The sequence below is a fragment of the Acipenser ruthenus genome, chromosome 27 (assembly GCF_902713425.1).
Source record: "Acipenser ruthenus chromosome 27, fAciRut3.2 maternal haplotype, whole genome shotgun sequence".
Classification (NCBI taxonomy): Eukaryota; Metazoa; Chordata; class Actinopteri; order Acipenseriformes; family Acipenseridae; genus Acipenser; species Acipenser ruthenus.
In genome coordinates, this window is record NC_081215.1 from 7,855,867 (window position 1) to 7,880,206 (window position 24,340).

Genomic DNA, 24,340 nt, shown 5'->3' on the forward strand with positions numbered 1-24,340 from the left:
AGTCCTCACACTCTCTCCCAAAGTCTTTCCCATCAAACCTTGCATAAAAAGTTTAGTTCATTTGCAAATTTAAGAGGATCTTCACACTGTATAGTTTGTATAATAGTTTGGATCTTCACACTGTATAGTTTGTATAATAGTTTGGATCTTCACACTGTATAGTTTGTTGTTGCTGCGCTCTTCCCATCACGGTATTCAGTCCCCTCCAAGTCTCCCTTGCATTGCCTCCTGTGAACTTCTCTTTCACTTTGTGCTTTTAATTCAGTTCCTCAATTCCTTGTACAAATGCAATTTTTTTCTGATTCAAACCTTACAGCTGTCAGGATTATCAGACTGTTGGGTTTTTAAGGGGGGGGGGGGAAGTGGCTTTTGAGGCCAAGGGGGGGGGGGAATATGTGATGGCTTACAGCACGTCAGCTGTTTTATTATAAAACACCCTGGAAGTATCAGAAAATGAACAATTAAAACAGGAGCACACGCTATCATTTCAGAGTCTGCATTTTATTTAACAACAAAAAGATACAAAGTGTTTTTTTCTTTTTTTTCTTTTTACACAAATCCCATTTTTTTCTAGGTCTTGGCTGTACTATACTGCCAATGCAAACTTTATAAGGTACCACAATGCAAGACAAAGGAAAAAATCTTTTTTTTTTCTTTCTTTTTTATAATAATAACTAGACCTATATATCATTTTTAATATAGAAAATGGTTAACAGTAAGTATTATATAGTTTATTTACAGTATATCCCATGCTAACAAAAATGAAGAAATTATTAGATATACAGTACTGGTTACCGGACAACACCAATATGAAGAAATGAAATACAATGTGATAAAAAGGTACAATGATGATATAGTTAAGGCTTTAAAATGTGTATAAAAAATAACAAAAAAAGTTAATTATTAATATTTAAAAAAACAGGAGGAAAAAAGATTACATGACATTATGAGATCTTTTTTTATACATACAAATATCTACACAGGATTAAATGGGACACTCAGACAGCGGTCTCAACTCTTGTAATTTAAAATATAAAAAAGGGTAAAAAGGGATGCCATTCATTAAAGTTACATCTTTTCACTGATTCCATGTGAGGGTCTACTGCTTAAAGACTGACACACAAGCAGAGTCCTGGGATGACAGCTGAACTGGAATCCTTCTACAAACTACAGCAGGCCCAGCTGGATGGGAATGGGTGGTGAGGGGTGTGGAGGGGTCCATTCCTACACCAGTGAGCTATCTACACAGCAGATACATTATGTTACTATATAGGGGCCATTCTCCAGTAAAGAGGTACCAAGGTTACTTTCTACTTTGTATCTCCTGAAAACTCAAGTCCTACCAAGAGTAAATTGATCAAACTATCTGATTTAGTCCTGTTACTGCAAGATTGAGTTTTATTCACTCTTCCCTATAGCGGATTTGCACTGCACTTTACTGAGCTGAGTCAATACTGGAGCAACAGAACTGAAAACGATATAAACCACAAACAGGGCACATGTTACTTACTTGCACACTGTTTGATGCAATGACAGATTTGTCTTTAGAAAAGGCTTTCACTGAAACGAACAGCAATGACAAGTTTTGTTTAATTGGCGACATGGGAAACTGTAGAAGAAAAAATGAATGACACAGGTGGTGTAAACCAGCTGAGAAGTGTCATTACAAAGAGGAGGGATCATGTCATGCCCAGAACTCACAAGAACACTTTTCTGTAACTGTACAAAGAACTGACTATAAATAATACTAACACTGACTGTAGAGATACAAGGTATCAGGTAATTTCTATAAAGCTGGGTGGAACCTAAACACAGGACGCGTTGTCGTTTAAATGGCAACAGGTCTTAACCGACAGAAAGAAATATCTTATAAGCAAACAGGTCAGCGACAGTTACATTGAAAAAGTTTCTTTCATGTTTCTGGATCAAAGTCGAACATATTTTCACTTCACATAATTTGTTTTGTAAAGTCTGCAAAAACATCTTGGTTATACCAACCAGTATTCGTCACCATACGTACACAATCTCTGTGCTGTGCAATACAGTGGGCAAATACTGCCATTGGACATTTATTAATGTGATAAATACCTCCATTCCATTGGGATTGCCTGTGCTAGCTTAGGGACTGCCTAGACTAAACTTCAGCTCAGGCAAAAGTGAAAAATGAACATGCTCAGGTCTAAAAAACCTTCCACTGGCCAATCACCACACAGACACAAGTCCAGGATTCCTTTGGCAACAGAACCACGAACAGTAACTACTCAACGCCTTTCCGTTTTAAAAGATAACTACGCATAGAAGCAACATTAACTCATTCATTGACTAGAACATGTTCTGAATCACAGTAGTCTTTAGAAAAGAAGCCTGCAATGCCTGAATAAATGCCCTTTACAAACAGCCTCAGACAGGAATAACCATGCTTCAGACAGGAGGGGCATGGTTTCAGGTATGCTGTACACCAGCAATGTGTGATCACGAGCAACCCACTGAAAGAGCCCCAGCTGTGTTTAAACAGTGTCTGGAAACATCTGGAAATGGAGAGGGCCCATCACTATGTCTTTATCTAGGAGGCCTCTTCATGTGCATGACAACATGTTTTGAGAAGCCTAGCTACAGACCCTGACAGGATGCCTCGCACACCCACACCCACTCTCTCTGGCCCCTTTGCACATTTCTGACTTATTTGGCACTAATACAAAATAAACAAATAGAACAAAGAAAGTGCTTTTTTAAAACATTTATATAGCATTGTTTTGGTCCCAGCGGGAACTATTAAACATTGCTGGTTCTTGCTTGTCATCAGATTGTCTTGTATTTTGACACATTAAGAGAACAGGCGTCCTTCTTCAATTGCTACGCAGGGCTCATGCACACTAAGAGAACAGGAGTTCAGTAGTGTTTCAGTAGCTAGTAAGTGCCAACTAGCCAAGTCCACTTTAAAATCACTTAAATAAAATTTTTTGTAGAAGCAGTGTTTCTGAATTAAAACCAGAATGTTTATATATATATATATATATATATATATATATATACACACACACACACATACACACACACACACACACACACACACACATAGTTGTAGTCAAAAGTTTACATACCCCAATGTAAATTTATAATTTCTAGAAATTTCTCGAAAGCAAATAATTATAGGAATCTTTTATACTGGACCAAATAGCTTGATTTTTGATTTGTCACTCCACAAAACCTTTGACCAGAACTCCTATCCATCATCCAAATGCCATTTTGCAAACCTTAAGAGATTGTCCTTGTGACGTTTTCCTAAGAGTGGTATTTTCCTTGGCCTGCGACCATTGAGACCTTCACCATGCAATACTCGACCTATGGTTGAAATGGAAACCCCAGTCCCACTTGCACCCAATTCACTTTGAATATCTTTGGCAGTCAATCTCAAATTGTTATTAAGCTTCCTCACAATTCTTCTACAGCTTTATGACAATAAATAATTTTCTGCCTAAGGTTGTCAGATAGCTCTTTGCATTTCCCCATATCTGACTTATTGGTAATGACAGCATATCATCCTATGCCTAACCCATTTATACTCTCCAAGAATGTTCACCTACATTCCAGCATTGTCTACACTTCTAGAATTAGGTTCTGCATATTGAAATTTCTAGCACCTTGTAGACAATACTATAATAGCATCAAAGGGTATGAATACTTTGAATACTTTTGAATTAGCATTTTTGGAATTGCTGAAATAAATAATTGTAGACATCTATTTCTTGTAACTTTTTTTCCTCATCCACAAAAGCAAATATTTTGCTACAAAAGATTTTTCCTAAAATTTGTTGTTTTTGAGAAATTTCTAGAAATTATAAATTTCCATTGGGGTATGTCAACTTTTGACTACAACTGTATATAGATATGTGTGTGTATGTATATATATACAATATAAAGTCTGTACAGGATCCTACTACCTGAACAAGATCTCATGGACACAGAAGAGCTGGTACTGAAAACACCTACCCCTCCACCTTGGGATCTCCAGCAATGTCATGGGAAATGTCATTTTTATCTGGACAAATGTAACTGACACAGGTTTTTAAAAACCCTGCGCCTCTTTCTTCCTGGTCTTTGCTGGATAAAGAACTTCTCTACAGGGGTCACGATGGATGCAAACTTAGTTTATCTTTTTCAAATTCAAAGGGATATTATTTGAACAGAAAGTACACCTGTCTGTCAGGCAGACAGCTCTGGTCTGATTTCCTACTGAGGGCCTTTGTGTGAAGTTGGCAATTTGCACCAAATTTGCCTGTAGGGGGAGATGTAGGCCAAACCTCTTGACAGCACACCTGCCTTTCAACACAAATGCTCATTTGAATGTCTGAGTAGAAATAATCTATGCTGAATAGTTATTTAAAATCACCCGTACTAAAAGGAAAGTTGAACTTACAAAGAATTGTACTTGCAATTTTAATTTAGACCAAAAGAAAAAGCCTTTCCCAAAGTTATAAAATTCAAGACACAAAAGTACTACTTATTATATAGAATATTAGCTTGGCTACATGATACACTCAAGTTATTTTTTAAAAGAAAACTGATTCAAATATACACATTTTATATGAAATCCAAAATGGACTCCTTGATTTTTTTTCCCCCTATGATTACCAGACTGGAATTTTAATTGATTTAAGCAATCAAATCTTGTTAACGAATCTCTTGTAACAGAGACAACCCAAAACAGATCCGTCAAGCTGACATCATCTTCATAAAGAGAAGTATCTGTGCTACTCAACTCCCCAAACATCTTTAAAAGAACACGCTCTGTGTTTTCAAACCGGACCGAAGCAGCATGTGCAATCTTAAGTCTTTGAGGCAGTTGAAGGATTTATAATAAATATTCAGGTGAAGACAAAGCCAGCTGACAGCTGCATGTAAACAGCACTCAGACTTGCCACTCCAGACGGCATGATTATTGCGACATTATTTACAAGACACCCATTAAAAGAACAAAAAGCCCTTTTGTGCAATCTTTTCTTTTCTTTAACAATTACATAAATAACGATAATTGTATAACTGAGGGTTATCCGGGGCGTTTCAGTTCCACACTGTCTGTGGAATCTACAGGCTTCAAGCTCCATTGAGGAGCAGACATGTAGAGCCAGCTTCTGTGTGTGTGATCAGACATGTAGAGCCAGCTTCTGTGTGTGTGATCAGACATGTAGAGCCAGCTTCTGTGTGTGTGATCAGACATGTAGAGCCAGCTTCTGTGTGTGTGATCAGACATGTAGAGCCAGCTTCTGTGTGTGTGATCAGACATGTGTAGAGCCAGCTTCTGTGTGTGTGATCAGACATGTAGAGCCAGCTTCTGTGTGTGTGATCAGACATGTAGAGCCAGCTTCTGCATGTGTGATCAGACATGTAGAGCCAGCTTCTGCGTCTGTGATCCGACAGGCTTTAAAAAACTGGATACAAGTAAGTGCTCCCCCGAGAAACAGTGGGGATACCGTGTACAGAAACACTGCAGGCCTTAAGAAAACACCAGAGTGGATGCTTCTGCTTTTCTAAGACAGCCACGGACTGAACACTGCCACCCTTTAACTTGTAACTATGCTCCACTGTGCTATTGTACAACGTGGTATTGATAACAATAACGGGTAAAGCATTGCAGGATTTCAAGTTTAAAGACGACGGTATTTAGACGCTTTTGGCACTTCCAGCCCTAGTTTTAACAAGCAAAAACACTGCTAGGAAGAACAGACGCCTTTTGGAATTCTCAGATCATGGTAATGCGACACTAAAATAATAGGGAATCATCCAGTTAACCAAAAACAACAAACGTGATGCCTGCAAGCATGCCTGGAAAAAACACTGCTGTGTAAATTGTTTAATATTTCAATTTTGATTTAACAGATGCACATTTTCTGATGTAATTTATACACTTTAGAATATTTTAAAAAATGTGAAAAGGCTGCTTTTAAAAGTACCGGTGATAGACAGTACCGGTGATACTGTATACGAGTGCTCTCCTCTAAAATAGATATGTGAGGAAACACAGAGGGTTCTTAACCTTTCCCACAGGAAATCTTTTCTGATTCCGATATTCAGAAAAAAAAATCCCCCCCGCCCCTCCCGAGTCCCTTCCTAATCTCTCTAGCCATGAAAGGAAACAGACACATGGGGAAATCGGCCAAGCTATTTCAAAGGTACAGGTTAAACAAGGTATAGACCCCGAATTAGTCCAAACAAAGCCAGATACTGAATACAGCAGCTCTAGGGGCACTGGGGCAGTGCTGTCGTAGTGGTTAGTGTGGGGGCACTGGGGCTTGCGTGGGCACAGTCACAGTTAGGGGCTGACTAGACCTACTTTTAGAAGGAGTACTTGTGGGCAGACTGGCCACCGTTTAGGACCAGCCCTAGACAGTCTATCCCAGTGCTCTCCGACTAGGGAGAGAGAAATGGGCCCTCCGTGAAACCCATAGAAGAGCCCAATGAGCACACCACTCAGAACCAAAACATGGAGACAGACAGAAAGCCGCACACACTTAGAAGTCCTATGGGCAAAACCCTTTAGCTGCCTGTAGCATTTTTTCTGTTTTAACAGAAACCAAACCTATTTATTTTTGGCCACTATTATAGGCCTGAAAGTGCTCTAAAAAATGTCTTTGGATGTCCCCCAAATAATTTTTAAAAGATATATTTTTTTTCTTTTTTTGTTAAAATACAGATACAGTCTGGCACATCTTTCAGGACCCCAAACTTGAAAACAGCGACTGGTGATTGGTTCGCCTAATAAAGCGAGAGCTTGACCGAGGACCTGGGCTCGTGGCTGCGGTTCCTAGCACTTCTAAATGAGGGAGATGCGGATGGGGATGCTGGGAGACTCCGTCCTCGGAGGGGAGTGATGGTTGACCAGGTGCTCCACCACTGTGTGTTTGGACATGTGCTTCATTAGGTAGGTCTCCTGAAACAGGGGAAACCACATGCAGTTAGAAACCTTCCTTTAATAATCCCTGAAGAGGGCACTAGCCAAGTCTACTCAACTTGCACACACACTTGTGGTTCTACAGCTAGACGTAAAACTTTGAAGCATGTCACTTTTAGATGCATTAAGTTGTTATGTATTAATTAAATGTAAGACGACAAGTTAATCACGCAACACATGACAAAGCATTCCCTTCTTTGCCCTTGTCCACACAATTACTGAGCACCAAAGTTTTTCTTTTATCCTTTTGATATATAAAAGAAACAAACAAAAGATTTCACCTCTGATTGGTACTCAACTGTGAAGGTGAGGGAAAGATAGATTTTCTTGTTGTGAAATTAATATTATTCATTATTTGGCTTGTCTGGGTTGATTTAATATTTGCCGACAAAAAAAAAACAAAAACTACTCGGATAACCCAAGTACCTGCACCCCCTTATTACTGACATGCTACTGTACTCAGAGGTGTAGCTCCCCCTTTCCCCTCTGTACTCACGGAGGTGTAGCTCCCCCTCTCCCCCCTGTACTCACGGAGGTGTAGCTCCCCCTCTCTCCCCCTGTACTCACGGAAGTGTAGCTCCCCCTCTCCCCCCTGTACTCACGGAGGTGTAGCTCCCCCTCTCCCCCCTGTACTCACGGAGGTGTAGCTCCCCCTCTCCCCCGTACTCATGGAGGTGTAGCTCCCCCACTCCCCCCTGTACTCATGGAGGTGTAGCTCCCCCTCTCTCCCCCTGTACTCACGGAAGTGTATCTCCCCCTCTCTCCCCCTGTACTCACGGAAGTGTAGCTCCCCCACTCCCCCTGTACTCACGGAAGTGTAGCTCCCCCTCTCCCCCTGTACTCATGGAGGTGTAGCTCCCCCACTCCCCCCTGTACTCACGGAGGTGTAGCTCCCCCTCTCTCCCCCTGTACTCACGGAAGTGTATCTCCCCCTCTCTCCCCCTGTACTCACGGAAGTGTAGCTCCCCCACTCCCCCTGTACTCACGGAGGTGTAGCTCCCCCACTCCCCCTGTACTCATGGAGGTGTAGCTCCCCCACTCCCCCCTGTACTCATGGAGGTGTAGCTCCCCCACTCCCCCCTGTACTCACGGAGGTGTAGCTCCCCCACTCCCCCCTGTACTCACGGAGGTGTAGCTCCCCCACTCCCCCCTGTACTCACGGAAGTGTAGCTCCCCCTCTCCCCCCTGTACTCACGGAGGTGTAGCTCCCCCACTCCCCCCTGTACTCACGGAAGTGTAGCTCCCCCTCTCCCCCCTGTACTCACGGAGGTGTAGCTCCCCCTCTCTCCCCCTGTACTCACGGAGGTGTAGCTCCCCCACTCCCCCTGTACTCATGGAGGTGTAGCTCCCCCACTCCCCCCTGTACTCACGGAGGTGTAGCTCCCCCACTCCCCCCTGTACTCACGGAGGTGTAGCTCCCCCTCTCTCCCCCTGTACTCACGGAGGTGTAGCTCCCCCACTCCCCCTGTACTCAGAGGTGTAGCTCCCCCTCTCTCCCCCTGTACTCAGAGGTGTAGCTCCCCCTCTCTCCCCTGTACTCATGGAGGTATAGCTCCCCCTCTCCCCCTCTCTCCCCTGTACTCATGGAGGTGTAGCTCCCCCTCTCCCCTGTACTCACGGAGGTGTAGGCGCGGCCGCACATGCTGCAGCAGTAAGCCTTGGCATTCTTGATGGCGTGTGCAGACAGGTGGATCTGCAGCGAGGCGGAGTCCGAGTAAGCTCGGTAGCAGTTGGGACACTTGTACGGCTTGTCTTTGTTGTGTTGTCTCTGATGAGACTGCAGGGGCGACACAAAACAAAATAAAAACAAACAAATACACATGAGTGTTTCTTTGAACAAAAACAAACCTACCGACCGACCTACCTACACACCTGCATGCATACAGAAAGCAGCATGGGAAAACAAACTCTAGCTAAAAGTCAGCTGATCAGCATCAATCTGCAGTATGAAAGTGCTGAAACTGCAGCTGCTGTGTGCTTAACATTCATGCTATGCAAATGAGTCATGTGCTTTTCCAAATCCTCCATCCTACAACACCGAGGCAGGCGCTCCATGCCCCCCACTCCTGTGTGTCAGGGGGGCTGGCAGCCAGGCTGCAGCTGCGAGCCAGACTCACCTGTAGGTTGGAGAGCTGAGTGAAAGCTTTTTCACAGCTAGGATGAGCGCATTTATATGGCCGGTCTCCAGTGTGAATCCTGGAACAACAAAAGAAGAAAATGAAAATCTAATGACATACAAAATGAGAGACAGTACATCATTATTATTATTATTATTATTATTATTATTATTATTATTATTTATTTCTTAGCAGACGCCCTTATCCAGGGCGACTTACAATTGTTACAAGATATCACATTATTTTTACATACAATTACCCATTTATACAGTTGGGTTTTTACTGGAGCAATTTAGGTAAAGTACCTTGCTCAAGGGTACAGCAGCAGCAGTGTCCCCCACCTGGGATTGAACCCACGACCCTCTGGTCAAGAGTCCAGAGCCCTAACCACTACTCCACACTGCTGCCCCATGTAAAAAGAATGCAAGTGTGGCAAATGTGAATCATGCAGGTGTAATAGTTTTTTTAGGGATGTTACATTTTTTATGAATTGTGTACATGCAACAAACAACTTTCCAAATGGAGACACATAGAATGTGCATTAGATTATTGAGACAAGTTGTTGGTAATTAATGAGCCAGTTTGCCAGCTGTGTGGTTTCTATTTTGCTGAGCTGTGCTGTGCCGTCTCTGTGCTCACCTTGTGTGCTGCTGCAGGTGAGAGAGCTGGCGGAAGGACTTCTCGCAGTAAGAGCAGTGGTAGGGCTTGACGCCCAGGTGAATGCGCAGGTGCTGTGCCAGGTAGGAGGCGTTGGCGAAGGACTTGGAGCAGTGCGGGCACTTGTGGGGTTTGGCCTCTGTGTGCGACTTGGAGTGCATCTGCATATCCGACTTGGTGAAGAAGGTCAGCGGGCACACTTTACACCTTTTCAGAGGAACACAGACAGAAAGGCACGAGCTGTAAGTCATGGCAGACACATGCGGTTGAAGCACTAGGGACTCAGGGCAGTGGTTCACTATAGAGACAAGCCTAAATACAGACAATCTTTCTCAGTTAGATTGATGGAGTTGTGGAGCTCTACACAGCCAGAGCAAAGGGCTGTTTCTTTCAATGCTCCCTTGGACAGTGTAAGTACAGGGTGCTGGAGGAATGAGGTTAAAACCCAAAGACATGAAGTCAAGTTTACAAGGCTTTCACTCAGAGTGCAGAGCACAACATTCATTTTAAAACAAAAACAAACGTTGCATCAACATAAAGTACATCAAGCTATAGAGGCCAGATTTGTCAAGGTCAAACAGGGTTTTCTGTGCAGTCTCTGTGCTATCCTTGTACTTCTGTTTTAAAAATAATATTGATAGAGAAAGCTTTTGTATCACCAGTCAGAGCAGGCACGGATTCCTTCAGTCTTTAGGTAGACAGCCCAGAGCCCATCTTATACCAGATGAGAAGCAGCTTTTCTCACTTGCGTGAGGCTACACAACGCACTGGGCAGTCTGCTCCAGATGGCACTACACAACGCACTGGGCAGTCTGCTCTGGGTGCATGCTTTATGATTAATGTGTCTATATGGTGCAACAGTGACACCCAGTGGATCTCACCTGTCTGGCACAATTTCAGATTCCATGCACAAAATGTTTGACCAAAACTTTAGGCCTCTTTAGCCCCAACATCTATTACTTTATGCAATCAATTTTGCATGAAGTCTTTCAGAAGGCTTATAGTTTTGAACATGCTTTTTTCCAGTCAGATAGCTACTTGACAGTAGCATGTTAGGTACTCTGTAAGAAATACAGCCACTGTCACGGTCTGTAATCTGTGAGCTGACACTTTACCATCCTAATGCAGCACTGCCGCTACGTCTGTGGCACTGTCAATATTTCAATTGCCAGCACAATCAAGGCTCCTTGTATAGTTCAGTAATGATGATTCAGCTATCATCAATACTGGTAATTAACAAAACAATCAATCTCACTGTTCCTACCGCTGTCTGTTTTTAATAATGCAGCCCCTGCAGTAGCGATGCAGCAATAAGGAATGTTGTTAGCAATGTACTGCTGAACCTCATAAGACTATCCTTGCTGTAGTGTGGCTGTTCCCAGAAAGGCAGCCTGCAGCTCTCTCTAGAATTTTGTAATACAGTAAGCAAGGGGGGGCAACTCCTCTAGGGGTACCAGTAACCAACCAGGTTTTGGTTTTAATCAAAACTGACCTGCTTATTTTTCAGCTGCACTGCTTTCCAGTGCACATCAGCACTGGGAGCCAATGCCAATAGATTGTTTAGGTTTGATCCAACAATAGCTACTTTTAAAAGGACTCAACATGAAGCCTGGGTGATCTCTGGTCCCTGGGAGTGTGGAACATGCAGCCCTCAGCAATGCATTCAGTGTAATGGTGTAAATGAAACACGGTATAGGGTACTCTGTAAGTGGTACTCTACCGCTTATGTTCCAACCTGTACGTTTTCCCCTCTTTGGAGGCGATGGTGACAGTGGACTGGTCGTTTCCCGAAGCCAGGATAGGGTAGGGCACCACCAGCAGGGGGCCGGACGAATTCTCTGCTTTGATCTTCTTGCGGCCACGCTCCGGTTTGGGAGGGGCTCCCAGCAGCCCCGACAGGCCGCCGCCGCTCTTGATTGGTTCCAGGCCCGGGCCACTGGCCAATCCGGAGATGAGGTTGGGTGAGGAGGCCCCGCCCAGTCGGCTCTGGCTGCTGGAGGTGGGCGTGGTTGGGGTGATGGCCTCTGAGGTGTTCAAGCCGCCGCAGCGGGAGGAGAGGGTCAGCCCTGCCAGCAGAGGGAGAAAGCGAGTGTTAATTACCTCGGCGTCACCTCTCAACTCTATCCCTGTCGTATCACCACATGTCAGAGCTTCGCTACAAACTGTGTGTTGAATCATTACCGCTCAAATGAACGAGAAGAGGGTGCTCAACCCATCAAGATGCTTTGCAGCACACCGTTTGCCCTACAAACAGGATCTAATAGAATGTTAAATTGAATTTTAGATCTTACTACTTCACCTGGTAAAACAATGTTGGCAGAAACTATAGAAATACTAAAAGAAGCATTGTTCGACAAACGTTTCAACTAGAAGACATTGACAGAGATATCTATGTGTGGTTGCTGACACAAAACCCATGCAAGGAAGCAGAGCCGCAGGTAAGGTGTGCTAGTGAAGCCATTAACTGAAAACCAAGTTAAAACAACAAAACACGTTTTTATTATTATTATTTATTTAACCCTGTCCTTCAAGAGTGCCGATAGTCAATGTATCTTTAGCAGTCATTTCAACCATAAGGTTCGTTAGCTCATTTGTCGAGTGGATTTGGTGGAACAGCATCACAGTCAACAGAGCCCGAGCAAGTAGAAGGATACATGCTTGTATCGTAGGTGGTTTAACATTGTCCCTATGCTGTTCATGTAGCTCAGTCTTTTACTGCAAAATGTGAATTTTACTGGTTTTGGTGTCTTCGTTGGTAAAATATCCTCAAACTCATTGAGACTGGAATTTTTGAAAACTTTATTGGCTGCAATCTTCATGTTCTGTTTGGTATCGTCCTGCTTATTAACCCTTTGCGGTCCTATGTCGGACCTGGTCCAACATTGCAATTATTCCTATCCGGTCCAATGTCGGACCCTGTCCGACATCATCAAAAAGATGCGAAAAACTGGTTTTTAGTCGTTTTTTCTACGGAAAAAGCCGAGAAAACCATTCAATGGCCGAGTGGGAGCGACAGGAGCCGAGACAAGCCTAAGAAAAAAACAAAAAAAACAAACAAAGGGCATATCTCATGATTAGTCATACTTGCCCCTGGCATCAGATAGGGGCAGTCATAAGGAAACAAGCTGGATGGTACTGCATCAGCGCTCAGAGAATATCACGGAAATTTGCAGAGCTTTTTTGAGATGTTATAGTAATAAAATAATGACTTGGATCGCATTATTGAGGAGTTTGGTGATAAAATGAGTGATCAGGAGATGATTGATCGGTATGTACGACTATTATTATTATTATTATTTATTTCTTAGCATATGTGAAAGCTATAGTGAACGAAAGGGTGGGGCGGGGCTGGAGATGCCTAGTGAGTGCTTTGTTGATATGCAGGGCCTTTTAAACCTGTTTGACTGTGGAAAAAAAATACTTTTAAACAGCGCGTCTAAAATTAACTGCGCGTGTGAAAATAAATTGGACCTGACGTGCCTGACGCGCACTTAATAAATGGACTGCAAAGGGTTAATGTCAACCACAGTGGTTTAAGTATAAATACTAATACCATGACCGCCGACAATAACACATTAGATGATATCTCTTTTTTTGTAAAATACCTCTATTTTGTAGTCTATTAATGAAATTGAATAATTAAATATAGTTTTAATGGTGCATTCCACAAACCTCCCTTATCCATAGCTACAGTATTGGTATCACCCTCCACTTTCAAAGACACTGGTTTTTTTTAGTTTTTCTTTTTTATCTGTCAGGAGCTTCAGTGATTTAGAGCCATAGAAAGAAAATGATTTATTTAAAATTAAATTGATTTATATTAATACATTGTGTTGCAGCAGCAGGCTTAGCGTGGTTAATGGGATTTATATGTGTTGCAATACAAGACAGATTCTACGATCACTACATTTCTATTCGATTTCTTGAATAAGCGTTTCCACGTGCCCATCCCAAGTACATCCAACAGGTAACCCACCTGCTCGTCTCGTTCAGGAGACGGCAGACAGAAGGAACTGTCAGATCAGTATCCTCGAGCTGAGTGTGCTGTACAAACAAGTGGCAAGATCTGTATTGAGCTATTGTCTTTGGATCTATTCAATCTGGATTCTCCCCCTTTGTCTCAGAGAAAGGGATTGAGTTGGCATTACAGTAAGGTTCTGTATCCGATCCATCTCAATTATTAATAACCGGCACTGGTTCATACTCTAGATTTGAGATGGAAGTCGTAAGAAAACAACCTGAAAGTCAGGGGCATCCTCTGATCCCCAAGCCAATGGGCTCTTTACAGCCAAGAGCTCCAGAGTGACAGACAGAAAAAGCAGATTGTAAAAAAGCTTTTCCCCTGGATGCTATGTAAAGACATGACGAGCTCGTCGGGGCACATTTAAAAACCTGCTAAAAAAGGAATCTGTGCGATTTTGGCTCTTAAGGCGTTTGTTGCAAACTCAGTGGGCCAGCTAGTCTAAACAGAATACACAGGGCAGCGATACCTGCACCCATCTCATGATGCAGTCATTACCTGATAGATGGTTCATTCTAGTAGGTTGGTCTATGATTTGACGCAAATGCCAGTCCTCCCACAATCCTTTAGCTTTTACAGATGTCTTATCATCCAGATTAAAGTTTACATCACCAAGAAAAAGGCCTGTTAGAGATGTGCAGAAAATTCAGGTTTAAGAGAAACACTCATATTCAGGAGAATCAACAGGTAAACAAGAACACTTCACAAGGAGCCACAGTAAGCGAATTTCTTGCACATCGCTAGTGCCTCTGGACAGAAGCAAGCAAGTTAGCAAGCAAGCAAGGCTGAGGGGTACCTGAGACAGTACTAGACGCCGGCCGGGCGTGTAGGGCGATGTCCGGCTGCGAGGGCCCATGAGAGTGGAGCCCGTGGACCTGCTGCAGCTTGGGGATGGACATCATGTGCTGCCCACCTTCTGATGGGGATGGGGGCACCAGCAAGGGCTGCTGGGAAGGGACAGAGGTGGGGGGCAGGTGCGGAGGCCGGATCTTCTCAGCCATCAGCTGCTCTTTGATTTTGTTGATCAGCACCAGGTTATCCAGCTAAAAAAACAAATAAGAAGCACCCGTGACTAATAAACACTCAATAGCGATACAATTAGAAATACTGTAAGAAGCATAGTAAATTCAATGACAAGCCTTACAACTACAGAGTTTAGTACCACAGATAACAAGTTTTAGAAATGTGGTTGGATCATTTTTTAATTTTTTTTTTTTTTAAGAAACCACTTTTATAAGCCCCTAAGTTACACAGGAGTTCTGATTCAGTATCGTTATTGTGACAAAAACGGAAACGTGTGTGTGAAACGGAATGTTTAAATACGGCAATATGGAGCTAAACTCTATACCCTTCTAATATATTAATCCTGCTGGCATTTTCCACCAAGGGTGATTACAGCCGTCCTGGACTATTAAACCGAGGAGTACTGTGTTTGAACTAAACCCTTTGAATGATTAATCTACACCACCCAATTCAACTGTGATACAAGGTCAACACGGGCTGTAGTGTAACTAAATGACACATTCATAGGGGTATAACGAAGCACTATGGCGGGATACAATACACATTGCCATATACAGGTCCAGGTATCCCCATACATGTGATGGTCATGATGGCCTACTGGGTTGATGCAGAAGAAGATCAAATGATCATTTAGTAACGGACATAAATGTAATGACTTAGAGGGGGGTCTGCATTCATACCAACTATAAAACACTTCATTCAGGAACCATGCGGTGAACTACAATGCACTGCTGTATGTTGTGCTTTTGGGTTTTGATTACAATACTCCCCTACACATTCAGCAGCAGAACTGCAGGGTGAAGGATCTGTACCCTGCGCTGAAATAAGAATAAACTTCTAAACATCTGTACAACACTTGAAAAGGGTTTTGTGAACTGCAAACATGATTCAATTAATCAAACAGGTTTTATAAAATACCTCATCTTTAAATCGATTCATATTGGTGTTATTGGGTTAATCAAATCTGTTCAATTAAATACGGACACCTAGAAAGTCCAGCACTCTCACTGAACACCTTAATCAGTTTAAAAATGACGATGGATGTACTGAAAGTCACAGGGTCCGCAGTGGAGTGGAAGCATGCTGCGGACATCCACTCCAGACACGAGAGCAGGCTAGCACAGGACACCCAGTAATAAACTGGGCTGCGCTTTGTGGAGGAAAATAGCTGGTTCCCTCTAGTGGAAGAAAGTGGAACCGCATGTGTGACTACAAAATTCCTGTGAAATGGTTGTAGCAAAACTGCACATCAAAATGCAATGACATATTTACAACATGGATCTACTGGGGGTGTGCTGTGCTCATACAGGTCATATAGGACGTGGAAATGTACATGTGGTTTGTAGAGGCGTCTTTTCTTTAATGTCTTGCTTCGTTTTTGATTGTCTGACGGGAGCTTTACTGGAGTGGAAGTGCCTGTTTCACATTGAAAAGTGTCCGTGTCTGTTTTCAGCTCACCTATTATATCTCCCCGTGACAAGGCTTAGCTTACAATAATACATATTCAAACTGCAAACTTCCAGGTTTAACCCTTTCAACAGCAGGGCGTCCATTTCAAACACAGGTCTCTGATTATATGAGCTTTGAACAAAACAGGAGGCTGGGTTTTCTACAGGAATGGCTGAAAGGACTACAGCAGCCCCTTATACCGAGTCAGAAACACAGCAGGAAATCGAAACATCAGAAACACCTTGGAGTTACCAACACGGTGGGCTGTTGGGAAGTCTGAAAAGTCTGGAACTCTGAAAATGAGTTTGCAATAGTTTTAATAAATGCGTACACCTGCTATCTACACTCTCAATCAGGCAAGTAGGATACAACACAGTAATGCAATAATATTGTTATGGTTCTAAAGTCTATAAAAACCGTACTGTACATGGAAAAAGGCTAAATTGAAGTTACCATTTAAATCGTAACTGTAGCAAAAACACAGATTTAAACATCCAGGAAAACCCGGGTTAATGCTGTGCTTGTTTTTAAACAAAATGAATCTGTGCAGCTTGCTCAGTCATTCAGCCTCCTTTGGCTTGTAAAAAAAAAAAAATCGTAGTAAAATTGACCATACTTGCTTTGAAATCTGCCTCACCTTTCACGATAAATTTGTTGGTCCAGTCATTTTGCTTCTCCATGACAAGCACGCCGCTTATAGAAGCGCCTATCTGGTTGCATTGCACTCATTAGCAACAAGATGAAACTTCTTTTTTGCTTGTTTCTGTAAGTTTTAAAGGGTGTGCAGTGCCAGTGGCACATAGTGTAAAACATTCCCCTAGAACAGTCTAGCAGGTGTACAGGAGTTGTCTGAATGGAACTATGCAGTATAGAAAGGGCTGTGGGTCTTACCTGGCTGGGCATGCTGGGAGGTGGAGGCCAGAAGTAGGGGTTATTAAACCGAGACTCCGCCATGCTGGAAGAAAAGACAATGAGACTGTCAGAAACATTTCGAGAAATCACTTCATTATACAGGTCTGCTCGGGACGAAATTTAAAACCCGATCTGAACCCGACACCAACCAAACAAATCCGAACCCGAGACCTTTGAAATATTTGCATATCCGACCCCACCATCTCCACAAATACCATGTGGCCCAGCTATAGGACGTATACCTCCCTTTTCAGTGTGCCCCTGCAGAGATGAATTTCCCGTTTTTTGCTGTCATATTTCAGTAATATTTTGCAAGATTTACATTGTACAAAGCCACATGGACTTTTATTATCGCTGAATACAACGTCATAATTTTCCCTAGTGGGTGGATTTAGACGTGCCCTTTCCAGCAATGGCACGCGCCACTGCTACATATTCTCCTGTTAAGTTTTTTTTTTTTTATCTTCCATCAACCTCAATATTTGAATGTAGAGAATCTCTCCTTCACACACATTTTTGGTTAACTGACGTGCACGCTAGAAGTCCTCGCCACTCACGGCAGCGCTTCACTCACGCAAGGTATTTTTAGACAGGCAAAAAAGAAGGAAGCAGGAGGTGAGTTTTAGGAAGAAAAAAAACACTCACTTCAAATTAAAAACACCACAATCCACTCACTGATAACACACTGACCCGACCCTAGCCGAGCCCAAAGTATAATATACAAACTACACCCGACCCAAACCCAACACTTGTCAGGTCCTGTCGGGCTCAGGTTGGGTAGCAAGGCTCTACTTCATTATACACTCTCAATCTTGTACAAAACAATGTAACCACCTACCAAAGAGAACCACTGCTCATGTCACAACCTAATACTCACTGAAGTCACCCTAAATATTTCACATTATTTTATAATTTTTTTCAAAACAGTAAATTTAGTTTAGCTCTCGTTTCATTTAACCTACACAATTAAATAAAATTGCATGACATATGTTTTAGATGTGTAAAAAAAAAACCAAAACCCCACTAGGTAACCAGGACAGTATAGGTTTTATTGCCATTATTTAGGAAACATAAAACATGCACTTCCCTCTACTACCATTAGGTGTCAGCACAGTGCATCATGACTTCCCCCAAGTCTAATATATTCAGAACAAGGTGAGTTTGCTAGGGGCTGCTGGGGAGTTTCTGCCTCTTAAATACACTTCTCTTGTTATTTTCCCAATCGGTGAATCAAAGATTGAATTCAAACACATTAGACAGTCTCAGCATATTAAATCTGCAATAATCATGTCGAGCTGCTTTGAACCTAACACGATAGTGGGCCGTGAATAATATATATATATATATATATATATATATATATATATATATATATATATATATATATACACACACACACACACACACACACACACACACACACACACACACATATAGACATTTTACAAGTGTTGTGTATGGAACTGGTGATAGCACCTACATTTCTGTCCATGTTTCCCACACTTCCCTGACAGCAGCTAATTTGTCTCTTTTCATGTAGGTTGGCTCTAGTATCACGATTATCAAAGCGAATCTCTCTAGCAATGATGTGAAGTGTTTCCAGTGACAGAGTGGCTGTAAATATAGCCCAAGCAGTTTCTATATTCCACAGCTAGCAGTTGCTTCTCATTTGGACCTGTACACTCCAGCTAACAAAAGTGATATATATGCATATCAACATGATCAAGCTTTCTACCAGTCAGCAACATGCACCCCCTGCCATGGCTGTCAATACTAAAATACATCTGCACCACGAAAAAGTATGACCTGTAGTACAGCCACCACTAGTGTGACAGACAGATACGCTCCATATAACCCCAGATTCCGATACTCTCAATGCAAAAGAATGTCCTTTGAAAGTGACATCATAATGGAACAACAACAGCCAAGTTAGAATAGAGGGACCAGCCATATAAAGATGCGATATCTACAAAGGGGGGGAGTTCTATTTCAAAAAAACGATCTGTCCTAAAACAATGCAAAAGTTACAAGATACAACTGGGGCAAACTTGGCCCCCCACTTTTTTGCTATTGCTACTGGTTCCTACTGTAATAAAAATGAGGGACGAAGTTTTCCCCAATTCACTACATTCACTTGAAAGAAGTTTGATCCCGTTGTTTCTCGAGATCACAATGAACAACTGTAGTGAAAGTGCTTGTGAGAAATGTTAAATCCGGGGATTGAACCCTGATGTTTGTACAAGTATTAAGCTGTGATTGTTAGGAGACACCACAGCTATAATGATATTGCTGGTTTTGCAGCTCTGACTCAATGGAAGAGGTGCTGTGCCCTTTATAGAGTGCGCTCTGCTGGGACTGGGATTGAAACGGGAACGTGCTGCAGTGCTGGTCTCCACTGCCAGGAAACTTCCGCTTTCACATCCACTTACTGTGCCAGCAAAATAGATATAGGAAGAATCCAGTCACAAACCTCAGAAACTAGACAAATACAGAACACTGGTATTTACAATACCAGAGATACCAGCCGGTGCTGAATTACATTAAATACACACATGCTGGAGTGAGCTTAATGAGCAGAGCGCCCCAGGCTGTTACGTGGCTTTTCCTATTGAACGATGCGCACGCCGCCAGCGCTTCCTAACGGGAGCGAGTCAAGCTCCGAGCTACCTCTATGGAGGTTCCAAAATGGCCGACCTGCATTATCAGTGCTGGCTGCTGCAAATAGATTTTTTTCCTAATATGTGTTTGACCAACAACGTGTGGCAAGTAATATTTTTGTTGACATTTTAAAACTGATTATGATATTTTTTAAGTGACTATTGTATTAGAAAAGAAACATTTGTCAGATAGAATATTTATAACTTGACAAATCTGACTCTCAAGATGCTAAACCAAAAGAAAGTGTCAGTAACTTTACATTACAAAAACACAGTAGTAGCCATTACATTTAAAAAAATGTATACAAATAAATAATATATACCGTATTCCTTAGAATTTAAGACGCAGCCCAAATTTCACATCAAATAAATATGCATTTACAAAGCTGCAACCTCAATTACACTGCTGTATCGTACAAAACTGACACGAATCAGTGTTGTTGTAGATTAACCACAGAACTTGTTTATTGTGCTTCGCACTGTATAATACTTAAGATGGCGTCTCTGTCGTACACACACCACCACTCACTTACAGGATCACACATCCTGGTACAGCAACCACGACACAACACTCCACAGCATCACGCAACATGTAACCCAGCAACCACAACAGCACTGAACAGTGCTTGGCATGTCAAAGTACAGAGGTCTGATCAGCATTTCTGATCTGTCCAAGCTGGTACTGTTTGTTAGAAATGCTGAAATTGTAAACGTTTTCTCTTGTTATTCCTCAGGAAGCTGGGTTTGTCACGTTGCTGCTTGTGTTCAGGCAGACGTCTTTGTTGGTGTTTTCTCGGCAGTCAGTCACGTTGCTGCTTGAGTACTCGGGTAGTCACATCTTTTGTTGGCGATTTTAATACACGCATCACTATACTGTACTCGAATTTAAGACGCAGGCTATTTTTGAGAAGCAAAAATGGTTTAAAAAGCATGTCTTAAATTCAAAGAACATATATAAAATATATTTTTTAAAAATTGCAAAAACTTGCTTAAAGCAACTTTTTTTTTTAATACATAGTGATATCTTGCCTGCAACTGTGAAACCACTCACTCCTAACACACCGCTCTATAACTACTAACATCCGTTACTGTGAAACCGCTCGCTCCTAACACCGCTCTATAACTAACATCCGTTACTGTGAAACCACTCACTCCTAACACACCGTTCTATAACTAACATCTGTTACCTTGAAACTACTCACTCCTAACACACCGCTCCATAACTGCTAACATCTGTTACTGTGAAACTACACGCTCCTAACACACCGTTCTATAACTGCTAACATCCGTTACTGTGAAACCACTCGCTCCTAACACACCGTTCTATAACTGCTAACATCCGTTACTGTGAAACCACTCGCTCCTAACACACCGTTCTATAACTGCTAACATCCGTTACTGTGAAACTACTCACTCCTAACACACCGCTCCATAACTGCTAACATCTGTTACTGTGAAACTACTCGCTCCTAACACACCGCTCTATAACTGCTAACATCTGTTACTGTGAAACTACACGCTCCTAACACACCGTTCTATAACTGCTAACATCCGTTACTGTGAAACTACTCACTCCTAACACACCGCTCCATAACTGCTAACATCCGTTACTGTGAAACCACTCGCTCCTAACACACCGTTCTATAACTGCTAACATCCGTTACTGTGAAACTACTCACTCCTAACACACCGCTCCATAACTGCTAACATCTGTTACTGTGAAACTACTCGCTCCTAACACACCGCTCTATAACTGCTAACATCTGTTACTGTGAAACTACACGCTCCTAACACACCGTTCTATAACTGCTAACATCCATTACTGTGAAACCGCTCGCTCCTAACACACCGTTCTATAACTGCTAACATCCATTACTGTGAAACCGCTCGCTCCTAACACACCGTTCTATAACTGCTAACATCCGTTACTGTGAAACTACTCGCTCCTAACACACCGTTCTATAACTGCTAACATCCATTACTGTGAAACCGCTCGCTCCTAACACACCGTTCTATAACTGCTAACATCTGTTACTGTGAAACCGCTCGCTCCTAACACACCGTTCTATAACTGCTAACATCCATTACTGTGAAACCGCTCGCTCCTAACACACCGTTCTATAACTGCTAACATCCGTTACTGTGAAACCACTCGCTCCTAACACACCGTTCTATAACTGCTAACATCCATTACTGTGAAACCGCTCGCTCCTAACACACCGTTCTATAACTGCTAACATCTGTTACTGTGAAACCGCTCGCTCCTAACACACCGTTCTATAACTGCTAACATCCATTACTGTGAAACTACTCGCTCCTAACACACCGCTCTATAACTGCTAACATCTGTTACTGTGAAACCGCTCGCTCCTAACACACCGTTCTATAACTGCTAACATCCGTTACTGTGAAACTACACGCTCCTAACACACCGTTCTATAACTGCTAACATCCGTTACTGTGAAACTACTCACTCCTAACACACCGTTCTATAACTGCTAACATCCGTTACTGTGAAACTACTCGCTCCTAACACACCGCTCTATAACTGCTAACATCTGTTACTGTGAAACCGCTCGCTCCTAACACACCGTTCTATAACTGCTAACATCCATTACTGTGAAACCGCTCGCTCCTAACACACCGTTCTATAACTGCTAACATCCATTACTGTGAAACTACTCGCTCCTAACACACCGCTCTATAACTGCTAACATCTGTTACTGTGAAACCGCTCGCTCCTAACACACCGTTCTATAACTGCTAACATCCGTTACTGTGAAACTACACGCTCCTAACACACCGTTCTATAACTGCTAACATCCGTTACTGTGAAACCGCTCGCTCCTAACACACCGTTCTATAACTGCTAACATCCATTACTGTGAAACCGCTCGCTCCTAACACACCGTTCTATAACTGCTAACATCCGTTACTGTGAAACTACACGCTCCTAACACACCGTTCTATAACTGCTAACATCCATTACTGTGAAACTACTCGCTCCTAACACACCGCTCTATAACTGCTAACATCCGTTACTGTGAAACTACACGCTCCTAACACACCGTTCTATAACTGCTAACATCCATTACTGTGAAACTACTCGCTCCTAACACACCGTTCTATAACTGCTAACATCTGTTACTGTGAAACCGCTCGCTCCTAACGCACTGTTCTATAACTGCTAACATCCGTTACTGTGAAACCACTCGCTCCTAACGCACCGTTCTATAACTGCTAACATCCGTTACTGTGAAACCGCTCGCTCCTAACGCACCGTTCTATAACTGCTAACATCCGTTACTGTGAAACCGCTCGCTCCTAACACACCGTTCTATAACTGCTAACATCTGTTACTGTGAAACCACTCGCTCCTAACGCACCGTTCTATAACTGCTAACATCCGTTACTGCGAAACCGCTCGCTCCTAACACACCATTCTATAACTGCTAACATCCGTTACTGGACGCCCCCCCTGGTGAAGCTTAAATACAAAACGGTTATAAGCACAGCAATCAACTGGACAATAACCTTCCTGATCACTGAAAGAGAATTCTCCAAGCCACGTATAAAAGCTATAGTATCAATGTGTACTACATTCTCATCTAGCCCAAAGCCACTCAACAGTACACGCTGGCTGGAGAGACTCCATTTGAAAATGTAGATTTTGTATAATGACAATAAGGACTAGAGCAATGCCAGGTAAGCTACAGGAGATTGTACAGAATAAATGAAATTGAGTGCTTTCAAGCACTGTTCAGTAGAACCCCCATTATCACCACACACACAGATTCCAGTCCCAGCTTTCAAAACTACCCTCAAGTAAGCATGTTATTTAAATGATCAGGAGCCAGGAGTAATCCCCTCTTAGTACTTCAGGTAGCATGTACTCATGCTGTGGTAAATGTGATCAGTTCAGGGGCCTGATGGCTCAAATTCCAGACATCTAGTCATTTCAATAATATACCTAACGAAGGAAGTTCTGAAACCCAGGACTGTGTGCAGGGTCCTGAAACCTGGTGGCACCCCAACACATTATTCATTAAAGCAAGGAGAGGAACACTCCAATCTGTACAGTACAGTACAATCTGGGCCATTTATTGCAGACAGCACTTATGCACCCTTTACATCTTTTTTTTATGCGTCCTTTTATGACGAATACAAACATCATAATTTTGCTTCTCAAAAATAGCCTGCGTCTTAAATTCGAGTACAGCATAGTAATGCGTGTGTTAAAATCACCAACAAGACATGACTATCCCAGTACACAAACAGCAACGTGACTGACTGCCAAGAAAACACGAACCAAAAAATTACTGCAATGAAGAGTACATTTTGAGCTTCGAAGGTTCGGAACACATTACCGAAGGAAGGTTCGAACCTTCAATGGTACTCATTTGCATAATTTACTGGTGACATCACCATAGCTTCTTGTTTATATTTGATTGAAAATCCTATTATTTTACGGGTAAGCCATATAAACGGAATGACACATTCATATGTAGTTTAAAAATACATTACACAGAACAGTAATCATGTTTTTATAATTTAA

The 24,340-nt window shown here is 42.4% G+C and overlaps 1 protein-coding gene across 2 annotated transcripts in view; it reads right to left on the reverse strand.

Annotated features, from left to right (window-relative positions):
- Positions 1–482: 482 nt before the first annotated feature.
- LOC117432032 (zinc finger protein 362-like) overlaps positions 483–24,340 on the reverse strand; it is a 29,617-nt gene continuing 5,759 nt past the window's right edge. Inside the window, exons 2-9 of one of the 2 annotated variants that reach the window (XM_059001931.1) lie at positions 17,108–17,171; positions 14,541–14,787; positions 14,243–14,368; positions 11,459–11,789; positions 9,706–9,930; positions 9,067–9,145; positions 8,568–8,726; positions 483–6,928 (exon numbers count right to left, since the gene is read on the reverse strand). In XM_059001931.1, coding sequence (XP_058857914.1) covers positions 6,812–6,928; positions 8,568–8,726; positions 9,067–9,145; positions 9,706–9,930; positions 11,459–11,789; positions 14,243–14,368; positions 14,541–14,787; positions 17,108–17,170 — 1,347 coding nt within the window. In that variant the 5' untranslated portion in view covers position 17,171 and the 3' untranslated portion in view covers positions 483–6,811. The remainder of the gene's footprint in view (positions 6,929–8,567; positions 8,727–9,066; positions 9,146–9,705; positions 9,931–11,458; positions 11,790–14,242; positions 14,369–14,540; positions 14,788–17,107; positions 17,172–24,340) is intronic. The other variant, XM_059001932.1, reaches the window with a different exon arrangement.